The 23614-nt window shown below is 37.3% G+C and overlaps 1 protein-coding gene across 4 annotated transcripts in view; it reads right to left on the bottom strand.

Moving 5' to 3' along the window:
- The window catches only part of bcl11bb (BCL11 transcription factor B b), a 38373-nt gene that overhangs the window by 13369 nt on the left and 1390 nt on the right, over nucleotides 1-23614 (bottom strand). For 2 of the 4 annotated variants that reach the window (XM_087812710.1, XM_087812709.1), the window contains one exon: nucleotides 15549-15935. In XM_087812710.1, the coding sequence (XP_087668836.1) occupies nucleotides 15549-15935 (387 nt within the window). Of the gene's footprint in view, nucleotides 1-15548; nucleotides 15936-18280; nucleotides 18407-23614 lie in introns of those variants that run through there. The other 2 variants (XM_087812712.1, XM_087812711.1) reach the window with 2 other exon arrangements.

Consider the following 23614-nt stretch of genomic DNA (forward strand, 5'->3'; position numbering starts at 1 on the left):
TCATTAGTGAGGGATCAATTAATCATGATCTGTCGTTAATTAATCTAATTAATCTATTTTTAATCGCACCAAAATGATTGGCCTCTACTTGAGTCGTTTTTCTATTTTCATGTTTCCGGTAGATCATGAGATTGATTAAAAAACAAAAAAGAAAGTGTCTTAATTAAGTCATTTATTGTATTTAACTTGTAACAGATTAATTCTGCAGTGTTTGAGTTGCCTGCAACCCTTCGTTTCCACCAGCAGGGGTGAATATCTCTGAGTACTTTTGTCTTGATCATTAGAAAATGAAAAATAAAACTTAAAAAAATTAATTATAAGATTCATCAGAACAATTATAACCACTTCAATGACTGACTTGTTTTCAAGAAAATACAAAAAAATATTGTGGTTCACGCCATAAAAAAATATACTAATAATAATTGTCTGTAATTAATTAATCGCAATTAATCGCATACACCCATTTACGAGGAATTAAAACACGTTTTTAAATATTGGTAAAAATGTTTAACCCGAAAACTTGAGCAGAAGAATAACAAGACACCAAAAAATAGTTCAGAAAAAAGCACTGTCCAGTTGGAGGTTGACAATTAGATTAACATATTTCACAGTGTTAATCGCAATTAATCGCATACACCCCCTTTAAAACAAATTTAAACATGTTTTTAAATGTTGGGAAACCTTTTTTAACCCTGACAACGCAAGCACAACAATAAAAAGACTAAAAAATAGCTGAGAAAACAGTTCACAGAAAATTATTAGTTTGAGGTCAACAATTAGATTTATGCATTTAACCAAATTAATCTAAATTAATCGCATACACCCATTTATAAGGAATTCATACATGTTTTTGAATGTTTGGAAACCTTTTATAACCCAGACAACTCAAGCAGAAGAACAACAAACAAAAAATGATTTCAATAAAAAAGCAAACAGAAACTGTTTAGATAGAGATCAACAAATTAATCGCGAATTAATCGCATCATTGGATGCACGCAATTCCTGTATGCATTAAGATAACACATTCAAGTTAAAACTCTGTGACTTATCATCAACATAAGAGTCTTCAGCGAACACTTCACAGCTCTTTCTTTCATGGTGAGTTTTTTTTTTTCTTCTTCTTTAACAGTCAAAAAGGACAGATTTGAATAAATTAAAAAGATCAATGGCTCATCCGCTCAACCTGTCGCTCTGCAAATATCGGGCTGTCACAAGTCTACTGCTCTGCCTTTTGTTTGCTGAGCATACATGACAATATCAAATAAAAAAAAAAAAGGCTGCAAAGAATGGAGGCAATAATGATATTTGACTCTTTTTCCTTTTTGTGTTACATTATTCATATTTATGTTTCTGTGCTTGTCAACCGCTTCTCACTGCATTTTTGCTTCGCTTTTCTTTTTTTTTTTTTTAAAGAAGGGTAATAGTCCCCAGCTGGCTTCGCCCATCGGAGCCAAAGCAGCCAGTCCCACTTAACTAGCAGCCCACAGGAAAAATACCACCATGGCCCTGAACGCAGCACACAGGCCCTTCCAACCCAATCAGCCTGCTATAAAACTTGCCCCTCACATGCTTGCAGGCATGAAGTCCGCTTCTACTGCGAAGTCTTAACGTCCATGATCTCATTCACAAAAAACTCTGCAGCATCTAATTCCTGCTACTTTATAGTGGAGACATTTTTTTTTCTTTTTAATCACGTTTAAGGCACAATAAAAATAAAATAAAAAAAACGGCCACAGGAGCCGTTCAAGTACAAGAAGACCCTGAACTGATTCTCAGAGTTACACTGTTACTACTGATGCCGATAAATGCTAACACATTTGAGTTAAAATGCTCATGCATGTGACCCTGACAAGCTGGGACAAGTAGTTTGATGAAAAAAAGTTAAAGGAAAAGTGTGGCCCAGGGGCCATTTGAGGTCCCTTGCCGACATCCTTGTGGCCCACATGAGTTTTAAAGTTTTTTAATTATTTTATTTAGTACATAGCTTTCTCTTTTTTCTTTTCGTCTACCCTTCCGTTTTCTGTCCATCGTACTCACTGTATTAGCATTTTTAATTAGCATTATTAGTAATAACCTTTTCTTAACGTTTTCAAAAAACATTTGAAACTAATATTTTCTCAGCAAGCTTTTAAACATATTTCTATACATATACAGTAAATATATGTATATATAAAATAACATGATTTGTAACGGAAAAAAAAAACATTTTATAAAATACTTATACATTGGTACACACTTGTGATTGGTTGATGAAACCGCTGGTGAGGTTTCACGATACAGTGTCTTTATTTTGGCCACTAGATGGCACTCTCATCTTGAAATCAAGTCAGGTTTCATAGAATGAGTAGATCAGAGACAAATATTTTAAAGGAGAGAGTGCCATCTAGTGGCTTTTTGAAATGAAGACGGTGTATCATTGATACTTCACCAGATGTTTCATGAGGCTTCACCAACCGGTCACTGCTTTTCAATACACTTATTTAGATATATAGATAGATAGATCAACTTTATTGATCCCTCAGGATCTTGTCTTATGTACACCCACAGAAACTACAGTATTTAATCCGGTCAAACTTCTGACCTGTTGGCCACATCTAGGTCACAATGTAGAAGAACGTGGCCCACAATCCAGTGTCACATCTATTATCAGTTTTCCAGCCGTTTACACTCTGTAAAAAGTCCCAAGATGCACTGCAACAGTGGGTTTTTTTATGACGAGTGTAAGAAGACAAGAGAGGTGAGCTGGTCCAGTCACAGCCTCCAGCACATTTACAGGTATTTCTCCTCCGTGTCGTCAGGTGAGTCTTCCTTTTCTCCTTTCGACGTGAAGGTTCATCTCTCAACACACACACACACACACACACACACACACACACCCAACACATATTTATGAAGTGACACAAATGTGTGTTTGATGGGAGCCGTGTTTTCGCCTCCAGCCTCCCTGGTGGGTTTTCTGTGTCCTCTCTCTTTCTCTTTCTTTCTCTCTGTCTTTTTTCCTTCGCTCCCTTTTTCTTTTTTTTCTTCTTATTCCCGCTGTCTTTCTGGCTGTTATCACGCCGATACATTTCCTACTCCTGGCACGGCTCCTGCATTGCTTATGGTTAAAGAAAAAGCTTTCATCTATCCACTGCCTTTAGGACACACACACACACACACACACTCCCACACAAACACACACTGGTGTGTATATATACAAGCGCTGGTACGGGCCAGCGCTGCCCTGCCAGACCACAGGCCCAGACAAGCTCCGCTGGCACCAATCACCCTGATAACATCTCGGGCTTTATTTCATTTTGGCTCAAGACACACAAGACACAGGGAGAAGGAGGGCTTTTTTTTCGGGAGAAAATTACGCCGGTATACAAGGAGAGTAGAGCCCCCTTAACCCCGAACAGTTAACTCCCCTGTCTACATGCCATCTATGGACATGACAGTGCAAGCCCTTCTTTCATCCCCCGGAGCAGATGTTTCCCTCCCTTTCTTTCATGGACTGCACTTCAAGTTTTGAGGATAGAAAAAAAAAAAAAAAGATATTTAGAATGAATAAAGATGTTGGCCTTTCAACTGCTAAAACATTTTTTTTAAGGACAAGTGTGTCCAATTTGGTATGCAGAATGTAGATTCAATTTCTTTTTTTTTATTTTTAATATTAACCTTCTGGGGGTTTTTTATTGAAAAAGTGTGTACCGCTGGTTTAGATGATTACCGAGAGGTTTAAAAAGTTACACCGTCGATTGATTGAGCGGATTTTCTACTTTTACTGCCGTTTTTTTGTGTACCAAAAATAGTAACACTTTGGAATCGGGAACACGTATTAGTAAGCTACTTGTTTATACGTGTATTACAGGTAATTAGGCACTTATTACCCATTAATAAAGTACTAACTCACCCCTTGTTCATTGTGAGTATATTCTACCCAAGCGGATAACAATGTACAACTGGTTATTACTGGTTATTAACAGGTAATAAATAAGTTATTAAAGATTAACTTTGGTGAAAACTAACTTCTCTATTTACTCCTTATTAGCTGTAAGTACCATGAGAGAAGACTCCTGATAATAATTTTTCTTTAAAAGTAAAAAACGAAACAAAAGTGTATTAGTATTAATAGCTTCCTAACTACTCAAAGATAGTTATGTGAATATTTTCGGTAATACTTCATTGTTTTCCCCAGTAGAAAAATACATTTTAAACTTTATAACTAGTACGAAAACCTGTGACTTAAGTAGGAAAATGTTGCCACCTTATAATAGAGAACATATATTTAAAATTGCAAATACATAAATACTGTTTTTTTTTTAGTATTTAGGATGATATTAGTACTTTATTTATATATTTTTGTGATTTTTCCCTTCAAAAGAGACAGTATTATTAATAGTGAATTCCTTTTCTCCTGGTACTAATAAGGGGTTAATACAGTAAAGCTAGTTTTCACCAAAGTTAATCTTTAATAACTTATTTATTTCCTGTTAATAATCAGTTAATACCTCCTTATTATCACGTTATTAAGGGTAGAATATAGTCACAATGAACAGGGTGTGAGTTTATGATGGTTAATAAGTGGTTAATTATCTGGTAATACACTTTTAAATAAGCAGCTTTTTAATAGTTCTATGTATATATGTTTCCGACTCTAAAGTGTCGCCCATAAAAGTATACACTTTGCATTAATTACCGCAAGAACGCGGTGAAACTGTCAAGGATTTCAGTTGTATTTTCTGCGAGCGGTTTGATTTATATTTTAGCGACAAAGCGAACATGAAGGCAGGCTTTTGTTCGCCACGTGTTCGCGTCTCAAGTTCTGTCCCGGAATAATTGCCAAAGACAAGTAAGTGGATGAAAAGAAGGGGGGATTGTAAGTGTACCATGAAAAAGGCTCTGAATATCTCTTGCGGTGAGGCAACCTATAAAAAAAATATATATATACAAAAAAAAAAAGGAAAATACATCCATAAACGCCGTCTCCTCAATTTAGTCTCCGTCTCTCTCAGCCAATCAGAGTGAGATTCTAATAAGATAAGAGGAACACAACGACAATAACAACCGCGGTGCGACTAAAAAGCTCCATCTTGGTAATGGTGCTCGCTCCCCCGACCCCCCCGCACACACAGGTGAAATCATCCTTTCTTTTTCATTCCAAGAACTGGTGCAAAACTCACACCACGTTCACTCGGGGAAAAAAAAAAAAAAGAGGCGTATGTAGGTTACGTCGACTTCACACTCGCTATCATGCTAATCCTCATGTACATGCTGCCGAGCAGGTTCTCCTCCTTCGCCGTCTGTACACAGAAATACTTCTTTTTTTTTAATCTATTTCATTCATTATCCATGAATCAGAAGCTGACGGAGACTTGACAAGAGTCATTTTAAGATAACAGACGTAAGGAAAAAGATGCTCAATTGTCAATCATTTGTTTAATTTAAAAGGTTTTTTTCTTCATTGAGTAAAATAGTTAAGATAATATACTGTATAAACAAGTCAAGGAAAAGCTTTTTTGGAGAGTTAACTTTGTTCTATCACTGAGTCAAATCTGCACAATATTTCTTCTTACCATGAATATTGTTTGTGTTTCCCGACCGAACAAGTTTATGTTACAAATAAGATATAGTCTTAAGATCGTACATCTTGAAAATTTTTGAATTAAAACTTGTTTACAACAACAATAATATCTATTTGTTTTGCTCCACACAAAAATAGGGACATTTTATAGTCTAAAAATGTATTGAAATACTTAAAATTAAATCTTTTTTTGCTAGTAAATCAAGTTCAAATCTCAACTTCTTATTAACCAGAAAACAATGGTCAGTGGTTATAATATCAAATGTGTAGCTAAAGAAAATGTTTTGAAATATGAAAAGATGTTAAAAGTTTGCATTTATAATAAAGTATTTTTGTGAAATGAAAACTCAACTCAATATTGTATTTGATTAATGGATAAAGTTCTTACTAGAACACTGGTTTAGTAACTTTTTAAAACAATATCTGCAGCACTCACAATTTGAACCAGCAACTTCTCCAGCATCTTTCCTTTTTGTATGCGATTACATTCAATCCAAAAAAGTAAAAGAATGTAATGATTGTATTTTCCTTTTTTTCTGCTTCTAGTAATTTAAGTTTAAAACACAACTTCTTTTCAAACACCGACTAGGTTTTCCGGTTAATAAAGCCGAACGTTTTGCTAAAAAAAAGTTATTTTGTGATATAAAATAAAAGGTCAAAGGTCAAAATCAGATCTTAAAATAAATACGATTTTTTAATTGTACTACTTTTTACTTCATTGCTGAAAATCCCCTTGTTAATACATTAAGTGACTGAATTTATTTTAATCTTACATTTAATAAGACGAAAACCAGCTTGTAATTGTATCAATAAGTAAAGTGTTCTCTTTTGTTTGATGCCAATAATCAATCAATTTCTCACTAGAATACTTAGTAAGGTGAAAAAAAAAGATTTGAACCAGCAACCTCTCCATCATCGTCAGGCGTAAAACAAGATGAGAAGTACCGAGCAGTGGCAGCCACCTTGATGCACAGCTATTTATACCAAAAGCACATAAACACATTCGCCGAAATCCCACTGACAACTTTTTTTTTTTTTTGGGGGGGGTCGGTCTGTTGCCGCGGGACCGTGAAGTGCACATCAGCACTTCGGCAGCCATGTTTGTGTTGAATAGCGAAGCTCCATCATCACTCTGCAGAGAAAAGAGCGCCCGGGCGAAAGGATGGGGTGTGAGGTTTCTAATGCCTCTTAAGTAAGGCTGTTAAGGAGCAAAGAGTCCACACATCTGGAAGACACAGTCCGTCTGCACATGCTGAAAGTTAGCGGTGGCGCTCGCACTCCAAATTAGTGGCGAGTTTTATTCCCCCGCTGTGGTAGGAAAATATCAAATCGGCTGCCATATGAGTGCCATAAAGCTGGCTGTGGAGCGTTTGATGCCTTCATGTGGGAGCCTTTAAGCCGCGTGTGTGTGTGTGTGTATGAGTGTGTGTGTGTGCGTTAACGCACAAGTGTGTGTGTCGGTGGGAGATGGAGGCCCTGATTGTGAGATGTGACTCAATCGATGCATTCCTGCATTCTTATCACCCTTTTTCCTGCCAACTTTTTCTACCTGCAAACCCCCTCGGTCTGCTCGACATGGAAGCGTCAGGTGTGTGTTGGTAAGTGTGTGTGTGTGTGTGTGTGTGCAGCTGGACTACTTTAGCAGCCCCTCTCTCTCTCGCAGACCTAGTTGACCCTGCTGCACCGAGCACGCAGACAGACACCAGCAGAGCAGACGGGCCCCTGGGGTGGTCCTGTCTGAGGTACATTGTTATAGGCCCCAAAAAAACATGAGGGGCCCATACACGGGCAGGAACGTGCACGCCCCGGGATTTTCACACACATACATGTAAACCTGAGCTCGGGAATGATAAACTTTTTGATCATTAACTTTTTTTTTTTTTTGGCCTGCACTTAATTTCATTGCCTAAATATGTGCCTCATTTTGGGGGGTGGGGGAGCTAATGCTAGCTAGCTAGCATACACTTGTAAGTAAACACATAATTAAACAACATTTTCACTCAAATGGTTGGTGTTTTAACGCGAAGTATCCTAATATTTTCAAAAATGTTTAAAGTTCTCACAATAAGTGGTATGCGATTAATTGCGATTAATTAATTTAAGTCATATTAGTGCCCTATTTTTCACATTAATCTTATTCTTTATCGTTTACTTTACCCATTCTGTCTGCGGTAGTGGCTTTTTTTGTAAAATAGGTTCATTGCATTGAATACATTTTTTTGGAGAAGCTAATGCTAGCTAGTTAGCATACACTTGGTGGAATTGGCAAAAAGAGTAAAACTATTGTTTAAGTTTTTCATCCAATGGTTGGTGTTTGAATGTGACGTATCCAAATATTTTCAGACATGTTTGAAGTTAATAATATATAATATGTAATATGTAATTACGATTAATTAATTACAGTTAAAATTGCTGTTAAAGTGTGTTAATGTCTAAGTGGCAAAAAGTAAATAAAGTCATGTAACATAATCACATAATCAGTGCAAATATTTTTAACGTTTTTCATCTCCTGGATCGTATATTGATGTGACTAATCCTAATATTTTTTTAAATGTTAGAATTTCTGATGCAATTAATTCCGATTAATTGATTACAGTCATTAAAAGCGACATCAAATATTAAATATCTAACTTAACTATATCGGTTTGCAAGTTTACTTTTTTGTTAAATGATTTTTGGTGTAGGTGTTTGAGTTGTCGTTGTAAAAACAATGAAAAAGAGAAGGAGAAAAAGAGAGAAGTGTCGCTGAAAAACTCTTACGGTGTCAAATAATGCGATTAATTGCGATTAATTAATTACATCTTTGGTTTATGATCGCATTATCTTTTTTTTAAATCACAATACAACAGTTTCTTTACTTTTTAAAGACCTGACGTTTTATTTTAGTTTCATCAACGATCCTATTTTCACCCCTAGTGGTGGAAACAAAAAGTTGCATCAATACAAATACAGCAGAATTCAACTACATCAACTAAAAAATAAAACTTTTTCATCATTTATTTATTTTTTATCTCCCACAATAATTAATTTAAACACCGAAATTTTCACTGATCATTTTAGTTGATATTATTTAGATCGATTAATCGCAGATCATGATTAATTAATATCACAGTATTATCTTGATCTTTAAAGTATATACTTTTTTGAGTATTGTTTTGTTTGTTTAAGCGCTTTGTGACCCTGGTCTGGAAAAGCGCTATATAAATAAATATTACTTACTTACTTACTTACTTACAAGGTACAAGGCATTATCAGATTAAGATGAAAATTGATCCGTATCTTTAAGTTAAAAAGTCCTTCGTCAACATCATCTTCGTCATCAAAAGATTTCCGCACTTAAGTTATTTAAACTCATATAATCATCGCTCGTATCAATAGCGACGCCGGCGTCGGCTCCAGGTGCAGCTTTGTGTGTCTTTGACGACGACAACAACCAAAAAAAAAGAGAAAAAAAGTGTGTTTTTAATTGGAAGCAGCGTTCCCTCCATTTACCTCCAGAGAAATATGGAAACATTAGCTACTCGCAGAAAATGGGAAACACACACCGGCGCCAAAAATTGAAAATAGGCACACATGCCCAACAGCAGTGGCAGGATAAATTCCCTGGCACGCATTCAAAAACACTGGCGTTAAAAAAAAACACACACACACACACACTGTCTTAAACACACACACACACCGCCGCCACCTTCTCAACTGCCACCGAGTCACCCCTAATCACAACCCCAGAGCTTGGACATCAAATGGAGTAAGTTTTTGAGCGGAAAAAAAAAAAAAAATCATCAGGAGTAATTAACGCATTTTCATATGCAAATGTGATTAATGCAAAACTACAAAGTCATTATGCAAATCGACTTTTCCTTGAGCCTCTGTACAAATATTCGCCGCTCAAATCAGGGATCAGTCTCGCCATCTTTTTTTTTTTTTTTTTTATCTGCAGCCCTCCTCTCTCTCTCTCTCTCTCTCTCTCGCTCTCTCACCCTCTCTCTCGCTCTATCTCCCCCTCCGAGTAGGAGATAAGTAGCATGTGAAGTTATTTCTAACTCACGTAGTGTGTGTGTTTTCATGCGATGGGCCGGGGCGATGGCACGACGCCGCCTGCCTACTGATTACTGGCTGCTTGGCACTGGAGCGAGACAGGGAAGCGGGCGTAGAGGGGAAGGTATGAATATGCAAAAGCCTGATTGCTTTTCATGATTAAAGCCTATTTAATATGGAAATGAGAGCAAGCCAGGTGATTAAAGGAGCATTGGGTGGTGGGGCGAGAGAGAGGAGGAAAAAAAAAAAAAAAAGAAGGGATGGATGGAGGAGATGGTGACACAAGTGTCTCTGCATTACTGATTTGACCTCTTTGTCGTTTGAAAAAAAAAGTGTTTCTCGAACCCTAATCCTGTTACCAATAATCACTTTGGTGGTTTTTCGGATGATCGGGTTCGGTAATCTTCGCCCCCCGATATTTTTACCGCAAATCCTCAGGAGGATTATGAGACTGTTCTTCCGTATTTTCACACTCCATCAACACGTCGTCGCTTTTTCTTTTTTTTTTTTTAATCAAACGCTCCGAACGAGTTGTCGAAATTGCATCTCGGAGTCGGTTGGAGGAAAGTTTTTTGAAGTTTGTTTTCTCTCGCCACGATAAAGGTCGGTTGTCGAGATGTCGATCGGTAATGTCGACGAACCTTCGTACTTTTATTAACGCTATGACCCCCAAAAACTGTTCTTGTTATCATTATAAATCCACTTATTAACCACAAAAATAAATCTATCCCTTTTGTGACACAAATCCATGATCTTTCACTTCCTGTTTGACGAAGTCACCGAACACTCTTTTATTTTGGTTCATTTAAAGCAATATTTAAAGCAAACACAGTCTTATTAAGTGTTATTAATGGTATCTAAGTCTTAATTTCAATATTGAAACTTTTTTAAGAAGCGACACCTTTAACTTTAGCTTATTTTAATACGTTATAATGTATTTTTAACTATCTTTAAATGCTTATCTTAAGACAGGGACAGGTTTGACTTAAGTAAAGACCTTAAAACATTGTATTTAAAGGGATTTCTCTGCTAAATAAATAGTTATTTATGAGGAATAAGTCATTAGAAAACATACTTTAGATTTATTTACAAAAAACGAGACGAAAACTACACAAAAACATTGAAAATTAAATCGGACTATAGTTCTTTTTTCTTCTAATTCATGAAAGAAATGTGTTCATTCTTTTAAAGCCTTTTTTTTTCAAAATAAAGTGTGTCATCAGTTGTCTTTTTTTTTTTCAAACCACTTGAACAACAGAGAAACGAAAAGCTCTTAAATCAGAGAGATTAAATAATGAAAGAATCTTGGGCGTGAGCCACGACGGAGAATTTGTAATCATCTAATTATTTTTATTATTTTTTTAAAAAACACCGTTCGACGCTGCAGCTTCTCCGACGACTCTCCGCTTCATTTAAAAAGGTTGTTGTGTACGTTTTTTTTGTTGGCTCGTCTTCTTCGCTGACTCTTGACTTCTTTTTGTTTCTCGTGCAAGACTCTTGCAAGTGCGACAGATTTTTTTCGACTTCTGACCATTTTCAGGTCGGATTCAAACCGAGATGCTTCCTGCCTGCTGCGCTGCACCGAGACGAGCATTAGAGACGAGATGATGGAGGATGTTCGCGGTCGCTCAGATCCACTTGTGAAATATTCACCATCTGATTTCAACACACTCTCTACGTGTGTGTGTGAAAGAGAGCCAGACACACACACACAGAGGTTGTTGTGTAGCAGCGACTTCTCCCTCATGTCGTCGCTGTCTCGAAGTGATGGGGGGTGGGGGGGCGTCCTGGGAGAGGTTCAAAGCCGGGCCAGGGTCGTCTTAGACCCCCCTTTTTAGTGACAACCTCTCGCTTGCACCGTGACACTTTTTCATGTCTTATGGATGCAGCACACAAACACACAAACACACACAACGTAGGACAACAGCTCACATATGTCTTCAAAGTGCTTCCATCGACACTTATCTGTTGTGTTTACATGTTTTCTTCATGAGCGTGAGAGTACCTAAGGGGGGAGGGGGGGGGGGGCTATTTGTGTTTGGGGTTGTTTTTTTTTGGTGGACTATCTTAAATCACTAGTTTTTCGTACGCTTTCGCAAATAAACGTGTCACATCCTGTTTTGAAGAGAGGCCCGCAGGCCACATCCGGCCCACTGTAGGAACTGTATCCGGTCCATTAGTTGATTTATTTAATAATGTTTTTAAATTATCTATAACCACATGTGGCTCCTTCGTAACCTACAGAGGAAACATTTCGATTTTTTTTTTTAAATGACAAGAATTTGAACAAATGTTATCCATTTATTTTATATTTATTTAACTTTTTCAATTGACATTTTTATGACTATAGTGAGTTCCTGCACTGACATTTAAATAAACACTATTTTTTTGGCTTAATAAATTTTTTATTATATGTAATGTTTTGGCGTTTATTATCATTTTATAATAGATTTTATGAGACTATTAACTATGTAAGCTTGAGTTTCTGATTTTGAGTGAGTTTTAAGATGGCAGGAAACTTTTCTTAAGAGGCTCTTTACAAAATAAAGGTCGCCGACCTTTGATCTAGTCCATCAGGAAAAACACTTCTTAAAACACTTGTGTTTTTCCCTTGTTTAAGTTAAACTAAAATCTTTTATTTGTTTGTTTATATTATCAATTTTAAATAAAACTTTATAACCAGCTTGTGTTCTAACAGGAAGTGAGTGTGCGGTTCATCAACTCTAAAAATAAAAGAGGTTCAAATATAGTCGATCTGTCGTCACTTTTCTGGTCATAAAAGCGTTTTTAATTCAATTCAATTCAAACGATCAGCGGCGTAGTTGTTTGACGTGGATGAAAGTTTTCAGGCACGTAGTTCCTGTAAGGAGGTCACACAGGAAGTGCCGTCGCAGTCGCTCCGTTCACACGTTCGTCGACTTGTCTTCACTTTCACAGACTCGTCACCTTTTGGTGCAAATCTCAGACAATGTTATATTTGCTAGCTTATCATACCGCTTACAACCATTTGTGATAATATTTCTGGTGTGTGTGTGTGCGAGAGAGTGTGTGTGTGTGTGTGTGCTGCAGCTGCTTCTAACACATTGGACTTAATTAGAGCTAATAATGAAATCTAATTTGGTTGAAGCTTGAGACTGCCTTGAGTGGGAATCTAATGTGTTTAACAAAGCTCTCCTGCTCTCTCATTTGGAGCTCCGAGTGCTTTCATGTCTCTTCTCCCGGCGATAAGAACGACTTGTCTGTCTGTCTGACTGACTGCGGCTCCGAGTCAATCAACCCGGCTTTGTCAACAAAAAAAAAAGAAAAAAAAAGTGATCCGCCGACCCCCCGGCCTAATGGACACGTTTATGGCTCATTATGGACGCCGCGGAGAGTGCGCGACAAGATAGAAGCGGTGGCGTTGGTGAGCGGTTGCGTCACTAGTTCTTACTAAATCTTATCTCCGCGATTGAAGCCAACTATTTATTTCATTACTTCCACGAGATAAAGATCATTTCTATCTATCAAATCCTATTAGACTTTTCATTTACATTTTTGTTTATTTAAAAACTTTTTCCACCGACATCTGAAAGTGAGCCGTCATGCTGAATTTGCGATGAATAAAAAAACGTGCAACAATATGGCGACCACACAAACGCACACGTCGGACACACAAAAAATAAAATCGTGTTCAACTTGACTTTTAGCATTTATTTCCATTTTCCGAGGCTCATTTACAGCAAAATCCGTCGACTTCCTTGTCAATTTTAAACAAAACCAAGCAATTATATCGTGAATAAAACGATTAAATTGGACGATTTATGCAGATTTTTATTTCACTTTTATGAGCTAAACACCTGCAAAAAAAAAAGTGCAGTGGTGTAACCTTATATATTTTTCTTTATATTCCCGTATCCCTGACAACTTGCTAATCCCTTTTAAAAGTATTCCAAAGTTTCCGCGGCAGAGTCGTCGTCGTCGTCCCTCCCTCTCGTCATCTACAATCTGTGTGTGTGCGTGTGTGTGTGTGTGTGTGTGTGTGTGTGTGTGTGTGTGTGTGTGTGTGTGTGTGTAATCCCGTACTGCTCCTGGCTGTGATGGCAACTGTCTCCTCTGATAACTTTTCCCCGCAGCCCTGGCAGACCCCCTTCCCACCTCCCACCCTCCAATTGCCAGATGATCGGCCTTGCTGCTTTATTAATCCCCTTCTCCTCACCCCAGATGAATTTTAATCAGTTTTCTTAACCTCCTTTTATAGCATGCTGCAGGATTTCCTAACAAAACGGGGGATGCATGTGACACACACACACACAAAAAAAAAAACTTGCACACACACACACACACACTTCTATACGCTTCTTTCTGATTGGTTTCAGCTGAAGTCCTTCAGGCGTGCCATGTTTGTTTGGCGTGTGTACGTGATGTTTTACTCAGAAAGAGAGAAGAAAAAAAAACAACTAATGAAACTATCAAAAACTGCGCTACATGTAGCATTCTTTAGTGATTACATTGTGGGAAGGATGATGGAAACACACAAGAATATACACATGTTTCCATAAGAATTGTGTTGGATTTATGAGGGAAACTTAACGTCATATTAGTCTAACGATGGATGATGAGAAAAAACAAAGAGATTCCACAAGAAAAAACTAACTTTTACAAAAGGAAAAAAAGTTTCTCCATCCATCTGAAGTTCAACTTCTATTGATCTAAATGTATATTTTGCTAAATAATTGTACAAATGTCATTAACTCATTTTTTGGGGGGGACGTTTGCAATTTAACGCTAAGCTAATGTAGCATTTAAATCAAAGACAATAATTATTGTTTATTTCTTAAACTCTTCTTTTTCTTTTCTGATTTACTGTGTTGGTTTTAAACAATGTTTAGAGATTTCAATGAAATATGAGATATGTAAGGTTTTCAAAATATGTTACCGTGACAACATGATATTCAATGACGGTTGATAAAAATGAATGGAAAATAAAGTAAACAACATTTTTGTAAAACCATATGATAGAAGAAAAAACTGTTGCTCTTCCTCTCTGATGTTGAACTTCTCTTGCTATGAATTTATGCTCCATATTAATACTCATTTCATTAAGTTATATTCAAAGTTGTTTGCAGCAGATCAGCAATGCTAAGCTAATGTAGCATTCAAACCAAAGATAGAAGAAAAGAGGTATCAATGATATGTTTCAATTGAATATAAAGTCTCTTTATAAAAGAAGGTAAAAGTTTCTCTTGCACTCTGAAGTTTAACTTGTAAATGTATATGTTGTGCTACATTAACACAAAAGTCAGAAACTTATATTCAGAGATGTTTGCAGCAGCTCAATGCTAAGCTAATGTAGCATTCAAACCGAACACAGAAGTAGAAGTAGGCAATAAAATCTCGTACTTATTTTCATTTGTGTTGGTTTCAACACAAGTTAGGGGTTAATGTTTTAGAAATTATGTTTAATATGTAACCATGACAACATCCTATTCCGAAACCTATTGAACAGCAGTTGTTAAGAACGAATGAAAAATAACGAAAAAGTGTTTATAGACAAACAAACTTAAGGTTAAAGAAGAAAAAAGTTTCTTAATAAATGTACTATTTAGCTTCCATGCTATTAAATTGAATATTAAGCTCCATGTTAAATTAATATAATTAAGAATAAGCAGCATCTCCGTGCTAAGCTAATATAGCATTCAAAGCTAATATAGAAAACAAGAGGAATAAGTGGAAATTAAATCTGAATTCTCATTTGAAGATTGAAAATTTAAACACTTATAAGTAGTTTATCTTTTTGAAAATAAAAATAAAAGACCATAAAAATGTGCACTAGATGCAGAAAACGACTTTCACTTAGTGTTTGTTCCGTCAAGAGTGTCTAAAAGTAGCTGGTGTTGTGGTACTTTGAGCAGGAATAAAAAGTGTCGTGTGAAGAAGTAAAGAGAGTAAAGAGTTCCGGTCCACGTACCTCCTCCTCTTTCTTGTTTGGGGCAGATTCCCTTGGCCGGCGTAAGCCTCCTGTCCATGTCCTCCTCTCCTCCCGGGGTCACCTGGATGCCCACCTCCACCGGGATGGCGCCCCTCTCCAGGTCCAGGGCCCTCACCCGGGGCGAGATGGACAGGCAGGTGGAGCCGCCGTGCTCCCCCGGCTTGCTGAAGACCCCCAGTCCGCTGGGGGGCCCATGACACATGCGCCTCTTGTGCTCGATGAAAACCAAAATATCGCCCAGCGGGAAGTTGGCCTGGCACTGACCGCAGGTCAGCAGGTCGTGCTCGCCGGGCAGCGCCCTCCGGGGGCTGTGGTTGGACGGCGTCGGCGACGGAGATCCCACCCCTGATTCATGATTGGCTTCTGCTGCGAAACGAAAAAAAGAAAAAGGAAAGAAGAGAAAACAACATTAGATTTAAAAAAAAAACTCAAACTACCATCGTCCTACCGCTGGAGACGATCATCTCTTCGACATCCGCCTCATGGCGTTAAGAGGGAAAAACTAAATGTTTAGCAAGACAACCACCTGCTCGAGGGGGTTTATCCGAGCGCGATCTGTGTAGGTGGGACTCGGGGTGTGTTTGTGTTGCGGAGACCAGGAAGCGATTCATCTCGCTGTGGGTTTCCTGTGACGGCCTTTTCTCAACCCTGGCTGTCACAGTCGCACGGCTGCCTTTTTTTTATTTTTTTTATCATTCACCACGTGGGATCTTGTTCAGAAAATCTTCTAGTGGCCACTTTTTCTCTACTGTGTGTGTGTGTAAGAGTGTGTGTGTGAGTGTGTGTGTGTGTCGAGAGAGAGAGAGACGACTCTTCTTGGTGGAGAGAACAGGTGAGTTCCGACACAGTATTCTCAGTAGACGGAAAATCTATAAAGCAGAACCTCGGGTCCTGTTAAAAGAGTAAATCTCATTCTTCACACATCTGACACGGTCATTAATAACCATTAGACATTCTCACCCCCCTCTCTCTCCCTCTCTCTCGCGCTCTCCCCCCTTTTCTCTCTCTTCCTCCCCTATGGCGAGATCCAGTCCCTCAGCTTAACGTCGATCCCTCATGGACATTATTCTCAACGCTACTACCCTGATGCACCGGTATGAAAAAAAAGGGTCGCCTTTCCGAGGAAACCTGAAGCTCCAGAGACCACAGGGAAGAGAGGGGGGGTCTGTAGGAGCAGGTACCCAGGGAGAGGTGTTGATGGCTGGGAAGAGAAAACCCAGTGGCTGCTCCTTCGCCTTCTTAAAGTCTTATTCCAGTTATGTATCTTTGTGGGGAATTATCAGAGTAAAGATCTTCTCTCGTGTCTGAAGGCACTTCTCTGGCTAAACAACAATGTAAATATATATATATATATATATATATATTCATAGATTATCTATAAGTAGAAGGAAATGTATCACTTTATCTCTTAGTCAAATAACAAAAAAAAATGTTAATAAAAAATAAGCCATTTATTATTTATTGAATCTGGAGTTAAACCAATTTTTTTTTTTTTATTTGACTGTACATAAAGTGTTAAAGTGTATTTTTGATAAATAATAAATATATTTAAATATTTATATAACTAGTATAACTTTCTGAAAGTAGATCCATTGAGTAAATTGATTTAAAACTTTATTTTTTGTTGTGCAAAAGTATCTTCTATGCTTGATGTAAACATGTTTATTTGATTTTAAAGAAGATTAATTTAGCAAATTGATTTTTAAATGTATTTTTAGTTTGTTATCGTTGTAGTTTATGTGCTATAGCATCTAAAGTACTTAATGTTAACATGGTTTCAAATTTAAAAATGAACCGTTTATGGACGTTGTTTTAAGAGCAACACGTATTTATGATCAGGTATTTCTGCGACTGTAGATTTATGTAATATTGACAAAGAGTTATATTTATTTTAAAGAAGCTCAATTCAGTAAATTTAAAACTTCACTTAGTTATTGTCATATGTAGCATCTTAAATGCTTGATGTAACCATGGATTCAAATTTAAAAATAAGACGTCATTTTAAAAGCAAGATGTATTTATAATTACTGGTTTGAAGTATTTCTACGACTGTAGATGTAGTTAATATTGCCAAATGGTATATTTATTTGATTCTAAAGAAGATTAATTGGGTCAATTGATTTTTTAAATGTCATTTATTTTGTTATTGTTACAGTTTATGTGCAGAAGCATCTAAAGTGCTCAATGTAAACATGGATTCAATTTATAACTGAACCGTTTATGGACGTCCTTTTAAGAGAAAGAAGTATTTATTATTCTATTACTGTGGATTAATTTAATATTGTCAAAGAGTAAATTAATTTGATTTTCAAAGGAGCTCAATTGAGTAAAAAGTAAAACTTAATTTGTTTTTGTTATTGTCATAGTTAGCATCTTAAGTGGTTCATACGTAAACATGGATTCACATTTAAAAATTAACTGACATCATATATATATATATATATATAATTATATAATCATGATTTATTATCACTGGTTTGATCTATTTCTACGACTGTTTTTTTTCGTCCTTCATTTCTTTTCAACCCCTTCATAAATGCAACCCCCAGCTTCGCCTTCACACCCATCCCAGTCCAGTCGTTTCACCCCGGAGTGATGATCTGACGCCAAAATATCTCGTCTCCAAATGGCGATGGGTTCCTGGCCGCCTGCCAGATCATTTCCATCTCATAATCTCTCGCAGCATAGACGGAACACAAACACATATTTACCTGCAGTTCACAGCTCGCCAACATAAATTCATGAAGCGACGTTCCATAGCGCTTCGCATCGCATGCATGTGCGACGATAAAGTAGGGTTCTACGCTCGCTAGGCCCAAGCTTTTTCTGACGCAGGTGGAGAAGATGGCGTCGCCCTCAAACAGAAGAAGAAAAAACTGACAGACCCTTTTTTTTTTTTTGACGACTTCTCTTCTCTCTCTCTCTGAGGCGGTTTTTTTCTAGACCTATGGTTGAGTAACGGAGCCTGAGGGGCCGAAGACGGTAAACACTGCCGGGGCCTTGGCACTGTCATTGATAAATATCGCTAGGACATCTTCTCAAAGCCGCACCCCGTCCCTTAAACACTCTCCTGTCCTGGGGCGCAACTGTGCGAAGAAAAACACATGCGAAAGGAGGAACTCGGTAGGAGCTGCTGCTGCAGGGAAATCAAACAACGAGAGAAAAAAAAGAGAGACAACATGGACGGACGAGAGAGAAGAAGACGAAGAAGACGTCAACGACTGATTAGTGAAGGTGTCGAGCGAAGATATGACGCCTTCAGAATCTATTTGTTCTCTTTTAAAACGCAATTAAATAACAATATTAAAATAAAATAATATTGCTAAACCCATATATTGTTCTTTTTAATAAAACTAATTTTTCTGACTTTCAAATTCCATATTAAATCAATATATTTCTTTCATAAATGAATGCATTACATGCGAATAGTTTTCATCATCGTCAGCAGCAGTCGCAAATACCTAATATATTAATTAATAATGTATATAAAAGAAACAACTCGCTGTATATTTTTCAATGTTATCATGTAAAAGAAAAGTTTATTTTGTTATATTAAATGATCGCGTCAGTCAAATTGATAGGGGGATAAAGGAACAAGTAGGGGTCAAAGGGTCATGAATTAAACATTTAAAGTAGTTTATTTATCCTTCTTAATACTATTTATACTCTTTTTACTGTATTAATACATTTTCATAATTGTGTGTGTATCATTTTCGACAATAGTTTTTATTTAGTTGCCGTTTTAGTCGTTCTTATACGTACATACGTCTTCAAATATACTTGTTTTCTTTTGTTTTATTCTTTATTTGTTGGTATTACAACAGTATTTGCTACGGGATTTATAATAACTTCAATAAAAAAAAAAAGATTTAAATAGATATTTTATGCATTTTCATTATTGTGTGTGTGTCATTTTCGACAATAGTTTTATTTAGTTGCCGTTTTAGTCGTTCTTATACGTATATATGTCTTAAAATATATGTATTTTCTTTTGTTTTATACTTCATTTGTTGGTATTACAACAGTATTTGCTACTCGATGTATAATAACTTCAATAAAAAAAAGATTTAAATAGATATTTTATGCATTTTCATAATTGTGTGTGTATCATTTTCGACAATAGTTTTATTTAGTTGCCGTTTTAGTCGTTCTGATATGTATATATGTCTTAAAATATATGTATTTTCTTTTGTTTTATTCTTCATTTGTTGGTATAACAACAGTATTTGCTACTGGATTTATAATAACTTCAATAAGATTTAAATAGATATTTTGAGGGGGGAAAAAGTCCAAAAGATGTGCAAGTATATGAAAGTAGGTAATGCATGATGAGATGGAGGAGGGGGGAAAAAAAGATGGTATAGAAGAGAAAAAAAAGGAGGATCATTTGAATAATAACTATACAACTGATCTGCATGTAATAGTCGAGATGGCTTACAGTGCAGATAAAGAGCGATTGGAATAAATTAGAAGCAAATGTTGAGCAGGGAAATGGGAGCAACACACACACACACAAAAAAAAAAAACATGTTCCTCTCTGTGACACACACACACACACACCATGGTCCTCCTATGTACAAGGCTCTTATCAAGTGTGAGTGAAGACAGACAGCCTTAGAGCACCCCCTATCAGTGTGATGAGGAGCGATCAGTGTGTGAACGACTCTCACTGCTGCACAGATGCTCGCACATGATACTGTGATTCCAGCCAGAAAGGTGTCAATTAAACGGGTAAAAAAAAAAAGTGTGTCCGTTTATAATTCTGAAATGAAAGTTGGTGAAGGGGGGGGATGAGCGGATTGGTTTGACACGTCTGGAATAAAAAAGGAAAAAAAAAAAAGTGCTGCCCTTTCACATCCACTGACTTTTAATTGTAGCTATAAATCTATCAAATGATTGTGTACGTCCTCGTGTGCTCGGATCAAACTGAGCCTCAGGTGAAGCTGCTGAAAAATCCAAAGTATGGCTTGACATGTTCTCTCCTGTTAGATTAAACTAACATGGAATTAATATTCTTAATTTCTCGGGTTGTCGAAAAAGCAGCTGCTTTTGGACCTCCTTCGGTCATAATAAAAAATTTAAAAAAAAGAAAGTTGTGTTTATGCTGTCATGCTGAATGAGTCCAGACTTGTCTCTTTGTCTTCCATGAAGCTATAGATACAGTGGAGTTTAAAGCCCACAGGGGGAAGATTTTTTTTTGTTTTTTTTCGAGAGGATCCTCGCTGTCATTGAAAACAAATGACACCAGCGACGTTGCAGATGGTTGCAATCAAAAAATTCAAACAACAAACGGCCCTCGCTTCAGCCCTTGCACCGCCACAGCAGAGCCACGAGCTGCACCTCCTTTTTCTTCTTTTTCTTTTTTATCAGCGTTTAATCTGCCGCATTTCTTGTCATAAATCTCACATTAACAGCCAGAAAAGTGAGCGAAGATACGAGCCTGAACCTCAACCTAAGAAATCCCACCGTGACATTTTTTTTTTTTTCGGAAGGGGAGATAAGAATCAAATCCCACATCACTGTTTTTTGCAGATTTCGGATAATGGAAATAATAATATTCCAGATCAAGAATAAGCTTCGGCAGCTTTTCGGCAAGACTTTTTCTTTTTTTTTTTTTTTTTTTAGTTTGATAATGTTTGAAATGAAATCCGAGCCTCACAGCCAATCATAAATCACTCGCCAATCATCTCCAGAGAGATTTACCACAATGCATGTATGAATATTTACTGTAGTGTTGCAGAGCGTTGGGTGGGTTTCGCACCAGCGCCTGACAGCCATATGGTGCACATAAAGTCGAGGGAGAGAAAAAAAAAACAACAAAAAAAAAAACTAACTGCTTCACAAGTAGCACGCCTTTTTTTTCTGAGAGTAAACAGTTATCACAAAGGGTTATCGTCGCAGAAACACTCGGCCTGTGATGACAAAAGAAAAATAACTGACGTTTCAATTGATTGATTGGAGAGAATGGGAGAAAAAAAAAGTTGGTTTATAGGGTTGGATTTTGAGTTAAAATGTACAAATATTCTCTCAACAATCCACACTTTGACACAAATAAACTAAAACATACCTCCTAAAAATATTAACCTCGGAAACAAAAGTTAGATTCTTAAATAAACACACAATTTATCTCTTGGATCTACATTTTGACACAAAAAAAGCATCTTGAAAATGTGGTTCAAATAGTCAAGACACAATTGTGCGTTTCGTGTGTCAAACATTTGTTTTCGAGGTCAACTTCAAAAATAATCTCTAATAATAAGACGTAATTAAAGGTGTCAACACAATTGTTCGTCCAACACACAATAGACACCTTTATCCCGCCATTAGTTGCCAAACTATAATTAAGTTCAATTATTATTAATATTATGAAAAGGCTGCTGTTTGAAGTGCGGATCATGTGAGATTTTTATAGTGATAAATGGGTTTTTTTTTTTGTCTCTTCAGATAATGAAGATCATTTCAACTCTAAAGGTCAACCACGGCGCCTCTCCGGAGTGTGAGAGACTGTACATTCAACCCCAGCCTTGAAGCTAAAAGGAGGAAAATATGCTGATATTCAGGTTTCCAGGTACCTGTGCGAGGGCAGCTCGAACCCACAGGCCCTTGTCTGCAGGGCACGACGCCGCCTTCGGTTACACTGGATAACCCCCACGATATGATGGGATGGCGTGTGATGTACGGCCGGGGCGACTTGCAGCGACTTGGTCTCATCACCCGAGCACCTCCTGACAGGCGATACTTAAAAGTTTTTCACGAGGGCGGGCCGACCTCTCGACGAGCGAGTATATGACAAATATTAATAATAAAACAAGCACCTGCTTTGTTTTGTTTTTCCCCCCCCTTCGGCTGAAATGATCTGTAATAATCTACCGGAGGTGTTGACTCATTCAAATGATAAGTCTGGTTCCCAGTCTCAGATCCTCCAGCCCCTCAGGTGTGATCCTCGAGTCCTGCAGCTTCGTGGAAACAGCCCACAGGGGGTCAAAAGGGTTTTCGGTGCATAATCACCTTCTTTTTTTTTTCGAGAAAAAAAAAAAACGAGGACGTACAGTAAACACGTGCTGTGTACACACTCGCATGCATTGTTCTCACACACCATTAGGTTAAACATATTAATCTTGCAATATATTTGCAGATCCCTTTTTTTGGCTACGAACCAAGACAAGAAGAAAAAAATACCTGCAAGTCCAGTCCATGAAATTGAACTTCGCAGGTCATTATCTTTGCTCGAGGGTTCAACAAGCATGAGACAGTATCGTGCAAGAGAACAGGTAGGACCAGATTCAGGGCCCTTGCAGATGGCCCAGTTACTAGTGACTCTTTGTCTTACCGGACAACAATGACAAGCAGGGACTTTTTATTAACAACTTTGTTTTCTTTTCATTTAATTGCCAGTTCATTTACCTTTTTTTTTTTTAAAAACAAAACAAAAAAAAGCGTCAAACTGAGTGACCTATGGCTGGGAGCGAAGGAGGGAACGTATTTAACAGTTAAGACCAAATTTGAACACGTTCCCCTGATAATAAAAAAAATATGCAAACAGCTCCACTGTTAGGCTCAGGTTAAACACACATGCACACAAGCGCCTCAGGAGCAACTGTAGCTTCCATGAATCCAAACCCCCCCCCCCCACCCACCACCCCCCGAAAAAAAGGTCGGTCAGAGGCCGATATTTGTCTAATTTCGCAAAAAGATGCAGGAAAGACAAAGAGAAAAGCAGCTTCCCTTTAAAAGAGTAATAAGGGGGAGTGTTGAATGGAAGGTGGTGGTGGGGGGGCGGAGGGGTGCAAAACAAGCTTCTTCTTCTTCTTTTTTTTTTTTAACAACAAGCATATTGGGCATAGATTACATCATGAAACTTCTGCTGTGAATTAGAGGCCTCTATGAAAATTGGATTTAGGACGTAAGGGAGATGAAGGTTGAATTGATCTAATTGATTTGAAATTGGATTATGGGATCATTTCCATCACCTTCCTCTGTCCCCCCAGAAATATTGAAAGATAACAGAAAAAAAGAGGGACACAATTTTTTAAAACAAGGATTAT

Source organism: Callionymus lyra, chromosome 17 (assembly GCF_982586985.1).
Source record: "Callionymus lyra chromosome 17, fCalLyr1.hap1.1, whole genome shotgun sequence".
NCBI lineage: Eukaryota > Metazoa > Chordata > Actinopteri > Syngnathiformes > Callionymidae > Callionymus > Callionymus lyra.